Source organism: Triturus cristatus, chromosome 2_1 (assembly GCF_964204655.1).
Source record: "Triturus cristatus chromosome 2_1, aTriCri1.1, whole genome shotgun sequence".
Classification (NCBI taxonomy): Eukaryota; Metazoa; Chordata; class Amphibia; order Caudata; family Salamandridae; genus Triturus; species Triturus cristatus.
The window spans coordinates 85,274,187-85,289,059 of record NC_140581.1 but is presented as its reverse complement, the minus strand read 5'-3'; the positions used below and the strand labels follow the sequence as shown (position 1 = coordinate 85,289,059).

Genomic DNA, 14,873 nt, shown 5'->3' with positions numbered 1-14,873 from the left:
GGGACACTTTAGAAACCTTACGGTAAGAGGTAGACTGTTGTGAATGTAGTTAGTTATAGGATGGGTCTTCTTGGGCTACGACGACTCCCCTTGGTAACTGGGCAACAGCGAAACCTTTTTGGGATTGTTTGGCATTTTTGTTCGGGTGGCAAAGAAATATTGTGAAATGGGACCGAGTAATGTATGTGCATTACGTTGTTCTTCGGAGCCCCCTTTGTTTACGCTAATGATTATAGACGCCGAGTGTTAATATCGCCAACTAATTGATACCACCGAGATGGTGAAGTAGATGGGGGTTGTCAGTGAATGATGGACAACGTTTTTTAACGGGTATGAACGGTTGTTGTCTACAAAGGCTACATTGAGTACTTGATTTTATATGTGTTTCTTCAGATGAAGGTGTAAACAACGAAGGTGTTTTTACCTGGGACAACAAAGTGCGAGTTGCATTGATTCCCTAAGCTAATTGAGAGCCGGTATGCGGGCCCGTGGCTCCTATTAGGTAACTTGCAGTGATGATTGTACAGTTGTCGCTCAGGATATAGGCCTTGAAAATTAAAGTGGGGTGTATTTGGTTTCCTTGTTACACTCATCAACCATGTGTGTTCATTGTGTCTTCTGCATGTGTGCAGGTTTTTTCTTCTTTTTCAAATAGAAAAATCCAGGGAAGCGAGTGCAGACCCTTGACGCCCTGATGAATTTGCCGCAAAGATAAGTAGGCAATGAAACATGTTGGCCATTCCTTAATGTGGTTATATAACATGACCGTGTTTTTAACCTTGGGATGACTCACGGAATGGAATAAACTAATTGGAATATAGACGTGAGCCAGACCTAATTTTACCTATAAAGATTTCACGGATCTTTCTTTTTCCTTCTTTTGGTTTTGGGGTGCCTTAAAAAACTTCCCTGCTTCCCTCTTTTTCCTTGTTTTGTAATTGGGACACGTTATCATTTATACATGAGAAAGATATCGATGATGAGAAAATCGTGAGCAAACTGGTGAGAACCTACCAGCAGCTCCCCTGGTGTTGCGCATGTGAGATACTTTCTCATTTTTTCACAACTTTTTCAAAACTTCCTCACATTTTTTGTGGTTCAACACGTTGCACATGGTTGTTTTTGGTGTTCATTTTTTGGAATTTTTTAAAAAAATACTAAGTTTGTTGGCACGAGGGATGGAATGATAGTTCATGACGGGAACTACTGCTGTAGGAGTAATAGTTGTTTACATTACCCTTCTGTTTATCCCATCTATTTACAAGAAGTGCCTATACATTACCAGGTCTTTTGCTGTGTATTTAGTGACTGAGTGGAGGGTGACCTGGTAGTTTTTTCCTCTTTGACTCCTTTTTGATTATGGAAGCAGGATGCCACAATCGATCACAGGGGCAGCCGTGTTAGGTGTAAGCCGCCCCCGTCACTCACTACTTCCGCCGCAAGTCCAACGGCGCACCGGGACGCACAGGATATTCACGGCTGTCTCGCCTCACTCGGACGGCCACAACCAGGATCTGGCTGGGCAGGGCCCCAAGCAGAGCAGCAGCAGCCTCACCAGCACTACAGAGCCGCCGTCGGGTGCAGAGGAGGCCTGGAGCTCCAAGGGAGCGGCAGGATCGTGTCCGGGCCCAGCGGCCACAGCACAGGCTCCCAGGTAGGCCGTGCGACCCAGACGTCAGGGAGCAAACAGGCCACAGCACCCCAATCAGGTGAATACGCCTTGCCGCACGGCCCAGGGGCAGATTTTCTTCCATTCTTTTTGGGCTCCCCCGGGCACCGAATTGTTCCACAGGTCTCAGCTACAGCAGGGGGACGATGTGTGGCAAATTGGAGGGCAGGATCGTGTCGGATTGTAGTCGGCTCATGGAGCTATCCAAAAGCACGGCCATCTTGCAGCCAGGCAAGATCCGCCACCCAAAGTATTACATGGCTACATTCCCAGAAATGTGTTTGGTTCTTTGCATGATGAACTCGTGAGGAACCAAATTATTATGCATTCCTAACCGATAATACCAGTGTACAGGAATAATTGTGGGTGTGTGGTGATGCCCCTCTAAATAAAATGTTAGCTATTGTAAAGGAAACAAATTGTCAAAGAGATGTGCTAAGGCTGCGTTGAAAAATGGAGAGGATGTGGAGTCTGGTTGCAAAATTACAAATACAAATGGAGTAGAGAAAAATAATTGGAAGCAGTATGGGACGAGTTCTGTTGTAAAACAAAATGAAAAGGCTAAGTGTGACAAACATCTCACCTGTTTTAGATGTGGCAACAGGAGACATTTAGCCAAAGACAAAACTTTCCTTCCAGTGAGATCCAAATGTTCACACTGCGGGATTTTCGGTCATTTCGCTATAGTCTGTAGGAAGAGGAGTGACCCTGTGGAGTGTGTGACAATGTGGATGCAAATACAGTGGTATCCTTCTTGGAGAAAATATTTTGGAGGGAGGGGATTCCCAAGTCTTTTTTAAGAGACAATGGACCACAATTTACTGCTGACAAGTTGGTGAAATTCTTGTCTAGGATTGGTATTAGAGGGAAGTGCACCGTGATTTATCATCCTGTGGGAAATGGAGCTGTTGAATGGTTCAATAGAGTGATTATGGCTGGCATCAATGCTGGTCTTGACTCGGAGAAGGAGTTTGGGAGCATGGTGTGGGCCTAGAGAATCACTCCTATCTTAATAGGATACAGTCCTGTCAGGATTTTAAAAGGTAGAGAACCGTTTACCAAGGACTACATCGCTTTGATAAATATTAAGTTATATAGCAAATATTCACCCTCTGTGGTCAAAAGGAACTTGTTAAGACTGTAAGAAGTGTATAAAGAATATTACAACTAGAAGCATAGTGTGAAACATGTGTACTTGATGCCAGGTGACTAGGTAAGAGTCAAACTGGGGTTTAGGACCAAAAATGGTTGAAAAGTTCTTTTTCCTTTTTTAAGGGAAGGACCTTTACTCAAGGTAGACACTGTTAAATGATGGAAAGATTTGCCATTTTGGGAGGATGTCAAGATGTAATAAAGTTTTGACTTGAAAAGATGAGAAGAAAATACTTTTGCATTGTATTTTTTAACTTTAGTTAATGAATAGCACGTTAAAAAGGGGGATAATAGATATTGTCATATGTCTTATTATATTGTCAGATTGCACATAGAAGGCCATAAATCTCTAATACTGGCGGCGGCAGCATTAGATGATCCAGAAGCACACTCGATGGCGGAGTCCTTTGACTCTTCAGAGGACTCTAGGATACACTCAGACTCCGACAATAGTCTGGCCCGCTATCCATTGATCACTCCGCAGACTGTAAATGACTTCTTAGGTTGAAATAACGGTTTGTATGGTGTCCAGGATAGAACTGTATTGGCTCGAATTGATGTGTGTGGAGCAATGTAGTCGGGCCCTACCATATAGCATGCATTGTACCAGTAATGCTTAGACACATGCTATGTACGGGCCCACGCTCGTTTGGTTGTGATGATTATTTTGGTATATTTCACCATATATCTGCTTCCGCCTATGGTTCCCACCCTCCTCAGTGCAGCTGCTATATTGCACCAAATGTTAGACTTCTTAATTGTTCTTAGTGTTATTGTTTGGTCCTCTACTGTTCTGAGGGGGAAACATGTATTGGGATAAGATATAGTGTTGGTGTTGGGTAGGCTCACTTCATGCCACTGCAGTTTTAGCTACGCTGGGGCGCACATGCACAATAAACTTATAACACCTCACAACTCCTCATGGATCACACTGGGAGGTACAAGATTTTAACCTGGAACGTCAGGGGGATGGGGTCGATACACAAGAGGCATATGATATATGCTCAACTGACAAGGAGGAAGGCTCACATCGCACTGTTACAGGAAACACACCTAACTCGCTCCGAAACCGACAAGTTAAGGAAAAAATGGAGGGGACAGCTACCCTGCACTTCTTATTCTGCATTTGCTAGGGGACGAGCCATATGGGTGAGGAACAGCACCCCTCTAGTGGTCCTAAAGCAGAGAGTTGATATTGCTCTGTGGCACCCTAGATGGAGAACATTTAGTACTCAGTAGCATATATGCGCCCAACACGGACCAGGATAAGTTTTGAGGAGCACTAAATACGGTCTTGGCAGACTGGGAGGGGTATCCCTGGATAGTTGGTGGAGATTACAATGCAGTACTGAATATAGATCTAGACCACTCCCATCCTCCTATACTGGGGACCAGCAGCAGGAAACAAGCAGAAGCACTGGAGAATTGAGTGGCTGGGTGACGCCTGGCGTATACGCAACCTGACAAATCGGGAGTATTCATTTTGCTCACCTCCACATATGCTTCATACACGCATTGATAGGATATTCTTTGCCATGCCGTTAATTTCCAAAATCACCCTCACTAATTACCTGGGGAAAATGCTGTCAGATCATAACCCCTTGGAAGTGGAGCTCGAGTGGGGAAAATTTCTACGCTTGTGCCGATGAGGGGGCTGCAGTCTGTAGCCCTTGAAGATTCAGTGTTCCATGACACCCTCTCTACAGCCATATCCCATTATTTTATAGAAAATACTGATGCTGCAGGATCCCCACAGGTAGAATGGGAGGCTTTCAAGATGGTTATTCGGGGGTGGCCATAAGTACTAGGGTAGGAGCCCGTGCTAGCAGAGAGCTGCAGGAAGTTGAGGCAAAATGAGGTGGGCTTGAACGGGAGGCATTGCAAGATGACACAAAAAAGCGGCATTACAGGAAGCAAATATAAAATATGCAGAACTCTTAGAACAGTTGCATACAATTGATTACAGTATGTATACACAGAAACAGCAGGCTGAAGCAGATAGGGCTGGCCCGCTACTAGCTAGAATCATACGGGATATACCGACTAACACCCCGACACATGAGGTTTATATACTAGGCGGTGGTACGGCAAACACACAGCTAGGAATTAAGATGGCATTTCGTCAATATTATGGGCAACTGTACGCCGCACCAGTAGAAATACTGTAAGAGGAACTTCTTGACTTCCTTAAGGGTCTGCAGGTCCCCCAGCTTTCAGATGCCCAGAAAAAAGAGCTAGCAAAGCCCATAACAAGATCTGAAATCTGTTCGGCAATAAAAGATTTCCCTCGTAACAAGAACCCAGGACTTGATGGCCTACCTGTGGAGGTCTACTAGACATTCTCAACACAGTTAGTCCCTGTGACAGTCTACGACCATCCGACGGTGGCGGCGCCCAACTCAAGATGGCCGCCGCCGACAGAACCGGAACTACAACCAGCGGTCTAGCGGACGACGGGGGCGGAGCGGAGGTGTACACAAAAACGGAGGACAGCGAGGGGAAGGAGCGCGAGAGTTGGAGAGAGACGACGCCAGCCGGTGAAGAGTGGAGAGCGTTCGAGAGTAAGGAGGAGGACAACGAGACCGTCGCCTGGTACAGCGAGAAGTATCGACCTCCGGATCGGGAGGACGCCGACAGTGAGAAGTATCGACCTCCGGATCGGGAGGACGCCGACAGCGAGAAGTATCGACCTCCGGATCGGGAGGACGCCGACAACGAGAGGATCAGCTCAAGGAGCAACGCGCTCGGGACCCCTGCTCTCCAGGACGTGAAGGAGACCGGGTCTCCCTACACCACGGCCCATGGGGGTCGTGGGAGCAGGCAAGTGACGGGCGTATGCTCATCTGTGTTACAGGGGCTGTGGGCACGCGTGAGGGGTGCACCTAGCTAAATCACCGATACTCCCACACGATAGACACATCACGAGTACGAGGGCTTGGTGACGGTGTGCACTTTTCCCCTTCCCTTGTTGTTTTCAATCTGGTCACCATCCTAAAGCCATTTCTATTTTCCTTTTTCCATTTTGGGTCCTCGAGAACCGACCGGAGACTCCCCGATCCGTGACGACAGCGTTTCAAGAGGCGATTTGGGCTCCCTTACCTGACCTTCCACCCGGATACTGTTCCCTTCTTATGGCATGTGTGACTCTATAACAACGTTGCCAATAAAAGAAAAGAATAACCCTTCCCACAGCAGTACACGTTATTGACCAGGTTCATAAACAGGGAGGAAAGGAAGGGGGTTCGAAATAGGGGATCCAGGACAAGTGGTGTCAGAAGTGGGATTGCTATCTGTCTGGGAAAAGACAGAACCCCGAAAATGGAGGCCATCATCACCCAGTTAGCCGAAGGGCAACGACATTTGCAGCTTGTCTTTGAGGAGCAAACAAAACAGGCACAAACCGAGAGGGAGGCTCTACAGACAGCCCTAAAAGACCAAGCTGCCCTGTTAACAACAAATCAGCAGGTACAGGACACGGCCGTAATGCGCCTTACGGATGCCATTGCAAGCGCCCGGGTACACCCCAATGTCCCAGGCTCCGTACTTCAAAAGTTCCAACAAGGAGATGACCCGGACTACTTTTTCGTTAATTTCGAAAGGGTTGCGTCCACGGCGGCGTGGCCACCCGAACGCTGGGGACAATATATCGCGCCTCTGTTATCCGGCGAATTACAGGCCGCGTACCAAGCAGCCAATCCAGCCGGGCTTACCAGTTATGTTGATGTAAAAAGGGCTATCCTCGAACGACTGGGCTGCGACCAGGAGTATTACAGGGCTCGGTTTCGAAAGGCGAAATGGGCCGTGGGCGACAATCCGAGAGCTCTATATTATCGTATCAGGGATCTGGGTAATAGATGGTTACAACCCACCACATCATCCCCGGAGGAAATCACCGAGAGGATCTACCTGGAACAATATTTGGACGCCCTTCCCTACAATACCAGAGCCTGGATCAGACAACATCCTAATCTCTCGGTGGCCCTAGCAGTTGATCTGGCTTGTGCATATCATCGCTCACCTGAGTTTAAAAGCCCTTCCAATAGGTTACCGATAGGAGCCCCAAAAGCACCAAACAAATCAACCCCAGCATTTCCCGAGCCCCGTAGCCTATCGTTTAGCAGGCCCCAACCTAAACCAACGCCCCCCGGCTCAAATCCACCCGGACCCCAATGCTTTCACTGCGCTGAATGGGGACACATAGCAAGAAACTGTCCTTCCCGTCCTGTCCCTCCTGAGCCCATGGAGGTTGGGTATACTCGGGGTAGGGTTCTGGTAACCGGACAAACCCCTGAAAAGTATAGGAAGAAAATACACTTGAACGGGAAACCCGTGTTGGTGTTCCTAGATACAGGGTGTCATCATACCGTGGTCGATAGGACCCTTGTCAGGGACTCCCAAGTCAGGGATAACAAAGTCATACAGGTAACCTGCGTTCATGGTGAAAAGAAACTGTACCCCCTGGCCGAAGTTCTATTAGATATAGAGGGGGAGTCCCTTTTAAGGAAGGTGGGGGTGGTGTCTAACCTTCCGGAAGCAGTCCTGTTGGGAACAGATCTGCCTAGATTCCATGAATACCTCCAGGCCAGCTCCACGTCCCCAACCACAGTAACCTGGTTGGCTGATGCACCATACCACAATACAGAAATACACTCCACGTCCCCTAGAATTCCCAAGACACGCAGAGAGAAAAGAGGCGAAAGAGCCCGGTATGTGCAGACCAAACATGTATTATCCCCACGTATTTTTGCCTCCTCAGAAACACCTCAAGGATCCGAACGGAGTTTCAGAACAGCCCAGAGAGAGGACCCCACGCTCCAAAACGCCTGGGAACAGGTCCAAGAAGACCAGCCAGATAAGGTAGGCCCATTCTTTTGGGTAAACTAGGGACTCTTGTACCGGGTCTCTTATGAACGGGGTAACCGAAAGGAACAACTACTGGTTCCTCGTTCCTTCAGGGAGCAGGTGTTGTGTCTAGCACATGGTCAAGCGGGAGGTGGACATTATGGCAAAGAACACACTCTACGGTATATGTTACCTAGGTTCTATTGGCCCAGGGTGTATCAAGAGGTAGCCCGTTACTGTGCTGCCTGTCCCAGGTGTCAGTTAATCAATACTCCTGTCATACCCAAAGCGCCACTTCAGCCTCTCCCAATCATAGACGTCCCCTTCAAAAGGGTGGGGATGGATTTGGTCGGACCTCTGATTCCATCAGCCCGAGGACATCAATATATATTAGTCCTCGTAGATTACGCGACTCGTTACCCCGAGGCTATTCCTCTCTCGTCCACAACAACCACAGCAGTTAGCCATGCCATGGTGTCATTTTTTTCCCGAGTAGGGTTTCCTCTTGAACTTTTAACGGATCAAGGGACCCCCTTTATGTCACGCTTAATGAAGCAAGTATGCTCCATAGTAAAAGTGAAACAGATACGCACTTCAGTGTACCATCCCCAAACGGATGGTCTGGTGGAGCGATACAACCGAACTATTAAGACCATCCTACGGAAAAGTATCGACAGGGCCGGTAGGGATTGGGACCGTCAACTGCCTTTGGTCCTCTTTGCCATCAGGTCACACGAACAAAGTTCAACCGGGTTTTCCCCGTTCGAACTCCTGTTCGGACGACGCCCCAGAACTCTCCTGGATATGGCGGTAGAACAGTGGACCGCCGAGGAAGATGAAGGGAAATCCCTACTTCAATACTCGTCCTCCCTAAAAGAGACATTGTCGGCACTATGGGAGGAGGTACACACCAACCTCGAAAAAGCCCAAACAAGACAACAGCAACAGTATAACCGCCAGGCTAAACTCAGGGAATTCCAGCACGGGGATCGAATATTGATCCTGCTGCCAACGACCGAAAAAAAATTGCTCGCCACGTGGCAAGGCCCCTACACGATTCTCCAAAAAGTAACTCCTGTCACATACAAAGTAGACGTACCACATAAACGGGGTGTTGGGCAAATATATCATGTCAATCTTCTCAAAGCATGGGAGGAACCAAGAGAAGAAGCCACAACCGCAGACGCCCCTGTCCATCACATAGCCGTGGACAAACCCCTTGAGGTTACCTTCCCTCCTCAAAAACAGAAGGAAGACCCTCCCATACAGCTAGGCCCCCAAGTCACAAAGAGACAAAGACAGCAAATCACGTCCCTGTGTGCCAAATATTCCTCTGTCGTATCAAAATCTCCCGGGAGAACTACGTTAGTCGAACATGACATAATTACCAAAACCTCCCAACCGGTCAAGCTAAAACCATATCGTATCCCGGAAGCTAGGAGACAGGCGGTAAATCAGGAAGTACAGGACATGCTGAAGGCCGACATAATCGAACCCTCACACAGCGAGTGGTCTTCACCTATTGTACTAGTGCCAAAACCAGACGGAAGCATTCGCTTCTGCATTGACTTCCGCAGGGTAAACGCCGTGTCCCAGTTCGACGCCTACCCCATGCCGAGAGTAGATGAATTAATAGAGAGGTTAGGAGAGGCCCGAGTGATGTCCACCATAGACCTAACGAAAGGTTATTGGCAGATCCCATTGACTCCTGCAGCAAAAGAAAAGACTGCTTTTTCAACGCCCTCTGGCCTTTACCAATTTAAGGTACTCCCCTTTGGTCTCCACGGGGCCCCTGCTACTTTTCAGCGCCTGATGGACACCATACTGGCACAGCATCACCAGTTCGCTGTAGCTTATCTGGACGACATCGTCATATATAGCCCTGATTGGGACACCCACCTACGACACCTAGAGGCTGTCCTAAAAACATTAGAACAAGCCGGTCTTACCCTCAACCCACAGAAAACAACCTTCGGCACCAACCACATCGAATACCTGGGATATGATATACAGGAAGGGTGTATTAGACCTCAAGTAAACAAAATAGAAGCCATCTCCAACATAACCCGACCAAACTGTAGAAAAAGCATCCGTTCCTTCCTGGGGTTGGTGGGCTACTACAGGAGGTTCATACCCCACTTTTCGGAAACTGCCAGTCCTCTCACGGACCTGTTGACAAAAGCCCACGCAGGAAAGCGTTTACCGTGGGGTGATGCCCAAGAACAGAGTTTTCAGAGACTAAAGAGAGCCCTCTGTACAGCCCCTGTCCTCGTCTGCCCAGACTTTCAGAAAACATTTGTTCTCCAAACCGATGCCTCGGGAAGAGGCCTTGGGGCGGTCTTGTCCCAACCTGACGACGCAGGAGACTTACGGCCCTTGTTATACCTCAGCAGGAAGTTGTTTCCTCGGGAACTCAAATATGCCACGATTGAAAAAGAGTGCCTCGCTTTGAAATGGGCTATGGAATCACTTCAATACTACCTCTTGGGACGTTCTTTTCTGTTGTTGACCGACCATGCTCCTCTCACCTGGTTAGCCCTCCATAAAGACTCAAACCCCAAAGTTTTACGTTGGTTTCTCTCATTGCAGCCCTTCACCTTCGAAGCCATACATCTACCGGGGAGTCTCCAGACGAACGCAGATTACCTCTCCCGGTATCCTGTCCTTGAATGGCCCGATCGTCCATTCCCGAGGGGAGGGCAGTGTGACAGTCTACGACCATCCGACGGTGGCGGCGCCCAACTCAAGATGGCCGCCGCCGACAGAACCGGAACTACAACCAGCGGTCTAGCGGACGACGGGGGCGGAGCGGAGGTGTACACAAAAACGGAGGACAGCGAGGGGAAGGAGCGCGAGAGTTGGAGAGAGACGACGCCAGCCGGTGAAGAGTGGAGAGCGTTCGAGAGTAAGGAGGAGGACAACGAGACCGTCGCCTGGTACAGCGAGAAGTATCGACCTCCGGATCGGGAGGACGCCGACAGTGAGAAGTATCGACCTCCGGATCGGGAGGACGCCGACAGCGAGAAGTATCGACCTCCGGATCGGGAGGACGCCGACAACGAGAGGATCAGCTCAAGGAGCAACGCGCTCGGGACCCCTGCTCTCCAGGACGTGAAGGAGACCGGGTCTCCCTACACCACGGCCCATGGGGGTCGTGGGAGCAGGCAAGTGACGGGCGTATGCTCATCTGTGTTACAGGGGCTGTGGGCACGCGTGAGGGGTGCACCTAGCTAAATCACCGATACTCCCACACGATAGACACATCACGAGTACGAGGGCTTGGTGACGGTGTGCACTTTTCCCCTTCCCTTGTTGTTTTCAATCTGGTCACCATCCTAAAGCCATTTCTATTTTCCTTTTTCCATTTTGGGTCCTCGAGAACCGACCGGAGACTCCCCGATCCGTGACGACAGCGTTTCAAGAGGCGATTTGGGCTCCCTTACCTGACCTTCCACCCGGATACTGTTCCCTTCTTATGGCATGTGTGACTCTATAACAACGTTGCCAATAAAAGAAAAGAATAACCCTTCCCACAGCAGTACACGTTATTGACCAGGTTCATAAACAGGGAGGAAAGGAAGGGGGTTCGGAATAGGGGATCCAGGACAGTCCCACACCTAGAAAAGTTATATAGTGCTGAGCTAGAGACAGAATCACTACCAACCACTACATGACAGGCTTTAGTTGCATCTCTATTAAAACCAGGTAGAGACCCCAGCGAATTGTCAAGTTACCGCCCCCTTTCTCTTCTGAATACGGATTATAAAATCTTCAGCAAAATTCTGGCCCGAAGGTTAGAACCATATCTCGCACAATTGATACACATAAATCAATGTGGCTTTGTACCGGGTAGGAGTACATCACTAAATATCAGGCGACTACATCAGATACTCACCTTGACGCCAGCGGACGATACAGAGGCAGGTTGTATCTCGCTGGTTATGAGACAGGCATTCGACACACTACACTGGTGCTATATGTTAAGAGCTTTATCACTATTTGGGATACCGGATGAATATGTAAACTGGGTCAGGCTACTATGTACGGACCTAAAGGCCCGGGCCAGAACAGGAGCCCATATCTCACCGCCCTATCCTATAGCTAGAGGCACACATAAGGGATGCCCTCTTTCACCCCTTCTATTTGTATTGGCGCTAGAACCATTAGCTATTAAGATACGTACGATGGCGATAGGAATAGGCACCACATTAGAAACAATGACTCACACTATCTCCGCGTATGCGGATGACATCATACTTTCAGGTCCTAATGAGCCTCTCTCCACTGTGTTCGGACAATTCCAGACACTTTCTGGCCTGTCGATCAATGAATCCAAATCATATGCTTATTACTTCAAGGACTCGGCCCGCACTGAACCTGTTTATTTTGGACAGTGGACGTGTCCTGTGGCACCTACCACATTTAAATATCTCGGCATTCAAATATATATGGCACCACAGGATATGTTAGATGGTAACTTGGCATGCACGATCAAGGTACTTAAATCCCAGATAAAGTTTTAGACCTCACTGCCATTCTCTGTAGCAGTCATACTGCCCAGACTATTGTGCTATTTTGCCAATTTGCCAATATTGATCCCGGCGCACATATTTAAAACACTAAATACAAGGCGTTCTGAATTAATCTGGAGCACAGGGCGTAAAAGGGTGGGACTTCAGACATTACAGCTAGATACAGGCCGAGGGGGCCTGGGAGCTCCTGATTTCCGGGCGTACTGCTATGCTAGCCAACTCCAGTGGCTCTCCTACTGGACAACGAGCCGTAAGATATAGGGATGTCCAAGAAGGATTGGGAAAAGGGATTGCTCCATTCTCTACTGCTGCCGGGGAGGTGGTCTATCTCGATGGCACCACCACTTCTGAAAGTGGCTATCACATACTGGAAAAGGGCTATGAGGTACACTGGGGAACTGATTCCATATGCCTCTAATATCCCGATGCTGGGGATTCCTATGCCGACTAGAGTAGTATCAACAAGATGTTTGAGTAAGTGGGCAGATGAGGGAGTGAACACAGTTGGGATGCTGTTTGCAGACCATACACTCATGGACCATGACACATTTGTGATAGAGCAAGGCGTACCCAACACATTATACATCCTCCATGCCAGTATCACCAGATTTTTAAGAAATATCTGGTCGCCTGACGGTACTGAGCCCAAGACACATGAACTAGTACACATGCTGTACTTAATGGGTAATGTGGGACATCTGTCCAGATGGATATACAGAAGTATCCATACCCATGCATCTATATCACTATCAGATCTACGGGATAAATGGGCCAGAGACATTGGACATGAATTATCAGACAAGGAATGGGGCAGAGTGCTTGAACACCCCAAGAAATGGTCCTAGCACCCTTCGTTTAAGATGATACGACTCATGCTGGTGCATAGAGCATGCCTGACGCCCTACAAATTGAGCAAAATGCTTCCTGGTGCAACAAATATGCGTCCTAGATGCCACACGCAGTCGGCTGACCTAATGCACATGATTTGGGCATGTCCACGCCTAATCCACTTTTGGGAGACTGTACATAAACTAATTAATGAATCATTACCCGAAGCTGGGGGAGACTCAGTAGAGCGCTGCATCCTGGGTCTAGGCAAAATGCGCAAAACACAAGGAACGCATACTAGATTCGCCAATCTGGCACTAATATTGGCAAAACGCTCAATCACAATGAGATGGAAATCTGCAAAGCCTCCATCGGCACTGACCTGGCATGAAGAGGTAGTTTGATGGGGCAGGGCTGAAAGCATGGCAATTTGGAGAGGTTTGAGGAAGAATCCGAGTTCCTTAGAGTGGGATGCTCTACTTGAATCATTTGTCTGTGTGGCACTTTCTCTGTATTGAATAATGTATAGTATATATGTTATTAAATGTGTCGAGTACTCGACAGCCACAGACCCCGCATGAACCCTACAGAGTCATAATGTGTGGAGTTGTAAACTGAACATTTAACATACTGGGAAAGTTATATGCAACCTGATATCCATAAGACGTGATACTACAGAAGTGAGCCAGGATAGGGAGGGGAGGGAGAGATAGTTAGTTGTTGTGAGGAGGTAGGAGGGTGTTTGTTGATTGGTCAATATTCTATGATTGTTTGCACAGCATTATAATTTTGACATAATATGTAGATGTACATGAAGGATGCTAATACTGTGTGTTGGACAATATATATATGTACAGTGACCTGTTTCTCAAAATCAATAAAATATGTTTAAAAACAAAAAACTCATATTGCACATGGAATTTTGTGTTTATCCTTAGTTGTTGTTAGGTCATTATTAAATGCTCTTGTTTGTTAAGTTCTAATTTGAATTGTAAGAAGGGAGAATGTGTGATATACCGGCTTGCTGGTCGCCATAGCTGTAGTTATGTAGAGGGCTAGGTAATATAGCATGTGCCCCCAGCTTGATTTCTTATGAAGGCACTTTTTACCTGTCACTTAGTGGTTTCGTCCTTACAAATACGTATTCAATCGACAACAAATGTGCTGTGTCGTCTTCACATCCAGTGTCTTTTGAAATTTGGGGCTGCACTAAATTGGAGGTCTGCCGAGAGAGCACTCCCTCTGTGCTTGCCACCGCACGTGACTGCTCTCTGGGTTGGTCTGCCCTGCTACTGTAGTTCCACTTCACAGACTTTGCCTGCGAAGGTATATCAGACTGCCATGAAAATGATCCTCAGAATCGCTGGAAGATGAATCATCGGATATAACACTGCCAACTTAAAAATCACTTCCAGATTCTGCTCCATGTTCTTCTAGCTCATTCAGTCATTGCTAATTTAAAAGTAAGTGACAAGGCCCCCGGCTCGGATGGCCTGCCGGCCGCTTTCTATAAAGCCTATGCCCCTCTTTTGATCCCTCATCTTGCCTCAATGTATAAAGAGTCTTTTGAAACAGGTCAGTTCCCCCCATCGCTGCGTGAGGCATTATTAACTTAACTCCTGAAACCGGACAAACCGCCTGAACTACGTGACTCCTATCGTCCCCTATCCCTTATCAACACAGACAATAACATTTTTGCCAAACTACTCGCTTCCCGTCTCCTTCCCCTCATGCCGCTAATCGCCCGCCCAGACCAGTCCGGTTTCATTCCTGGTCGCGCGACCTCCCACAACCTTCGGACCATTTTCTCCGTTCTTCATCAAATTAATCCCGCGCTCCCAGCAGTTCCA

General features: G+C 48.0%; 2 protein-coding genes across 3 annotated transcripts in view; both read left to right on the top strand.

Moving 5' to 3' along the window:
* Window positions 1-14,873, top strand: part of LOC146863797 (uncharacterized) — a 317,162-nt gene that overhangs the window by 18,727 nt on the left and 283,562 nt on the right. The window lies entirely within an intron of this gene.
* On the top strand, window positions 6,140-7,705 carry LOC146863798 (uncharacterized). Its single transcript, XM_085640869.1, has one exon. It carries the CDS (start codon window positions 6,140-6,142, stop codon window positions 7,703-7,705), a length of 1,566 nt encoding a protein of 521 aa, XP_085496995.1.

What these genes read in the sequence shown, in the direction of transcription:
- LOC146863798 (XM_085640869.1), top strand. Translation starts at nt 6,140, where the DNA reads ATGGAGGCCATCATCACCCAGTTAGCCGAAGGGCAACGACATTTGCAG.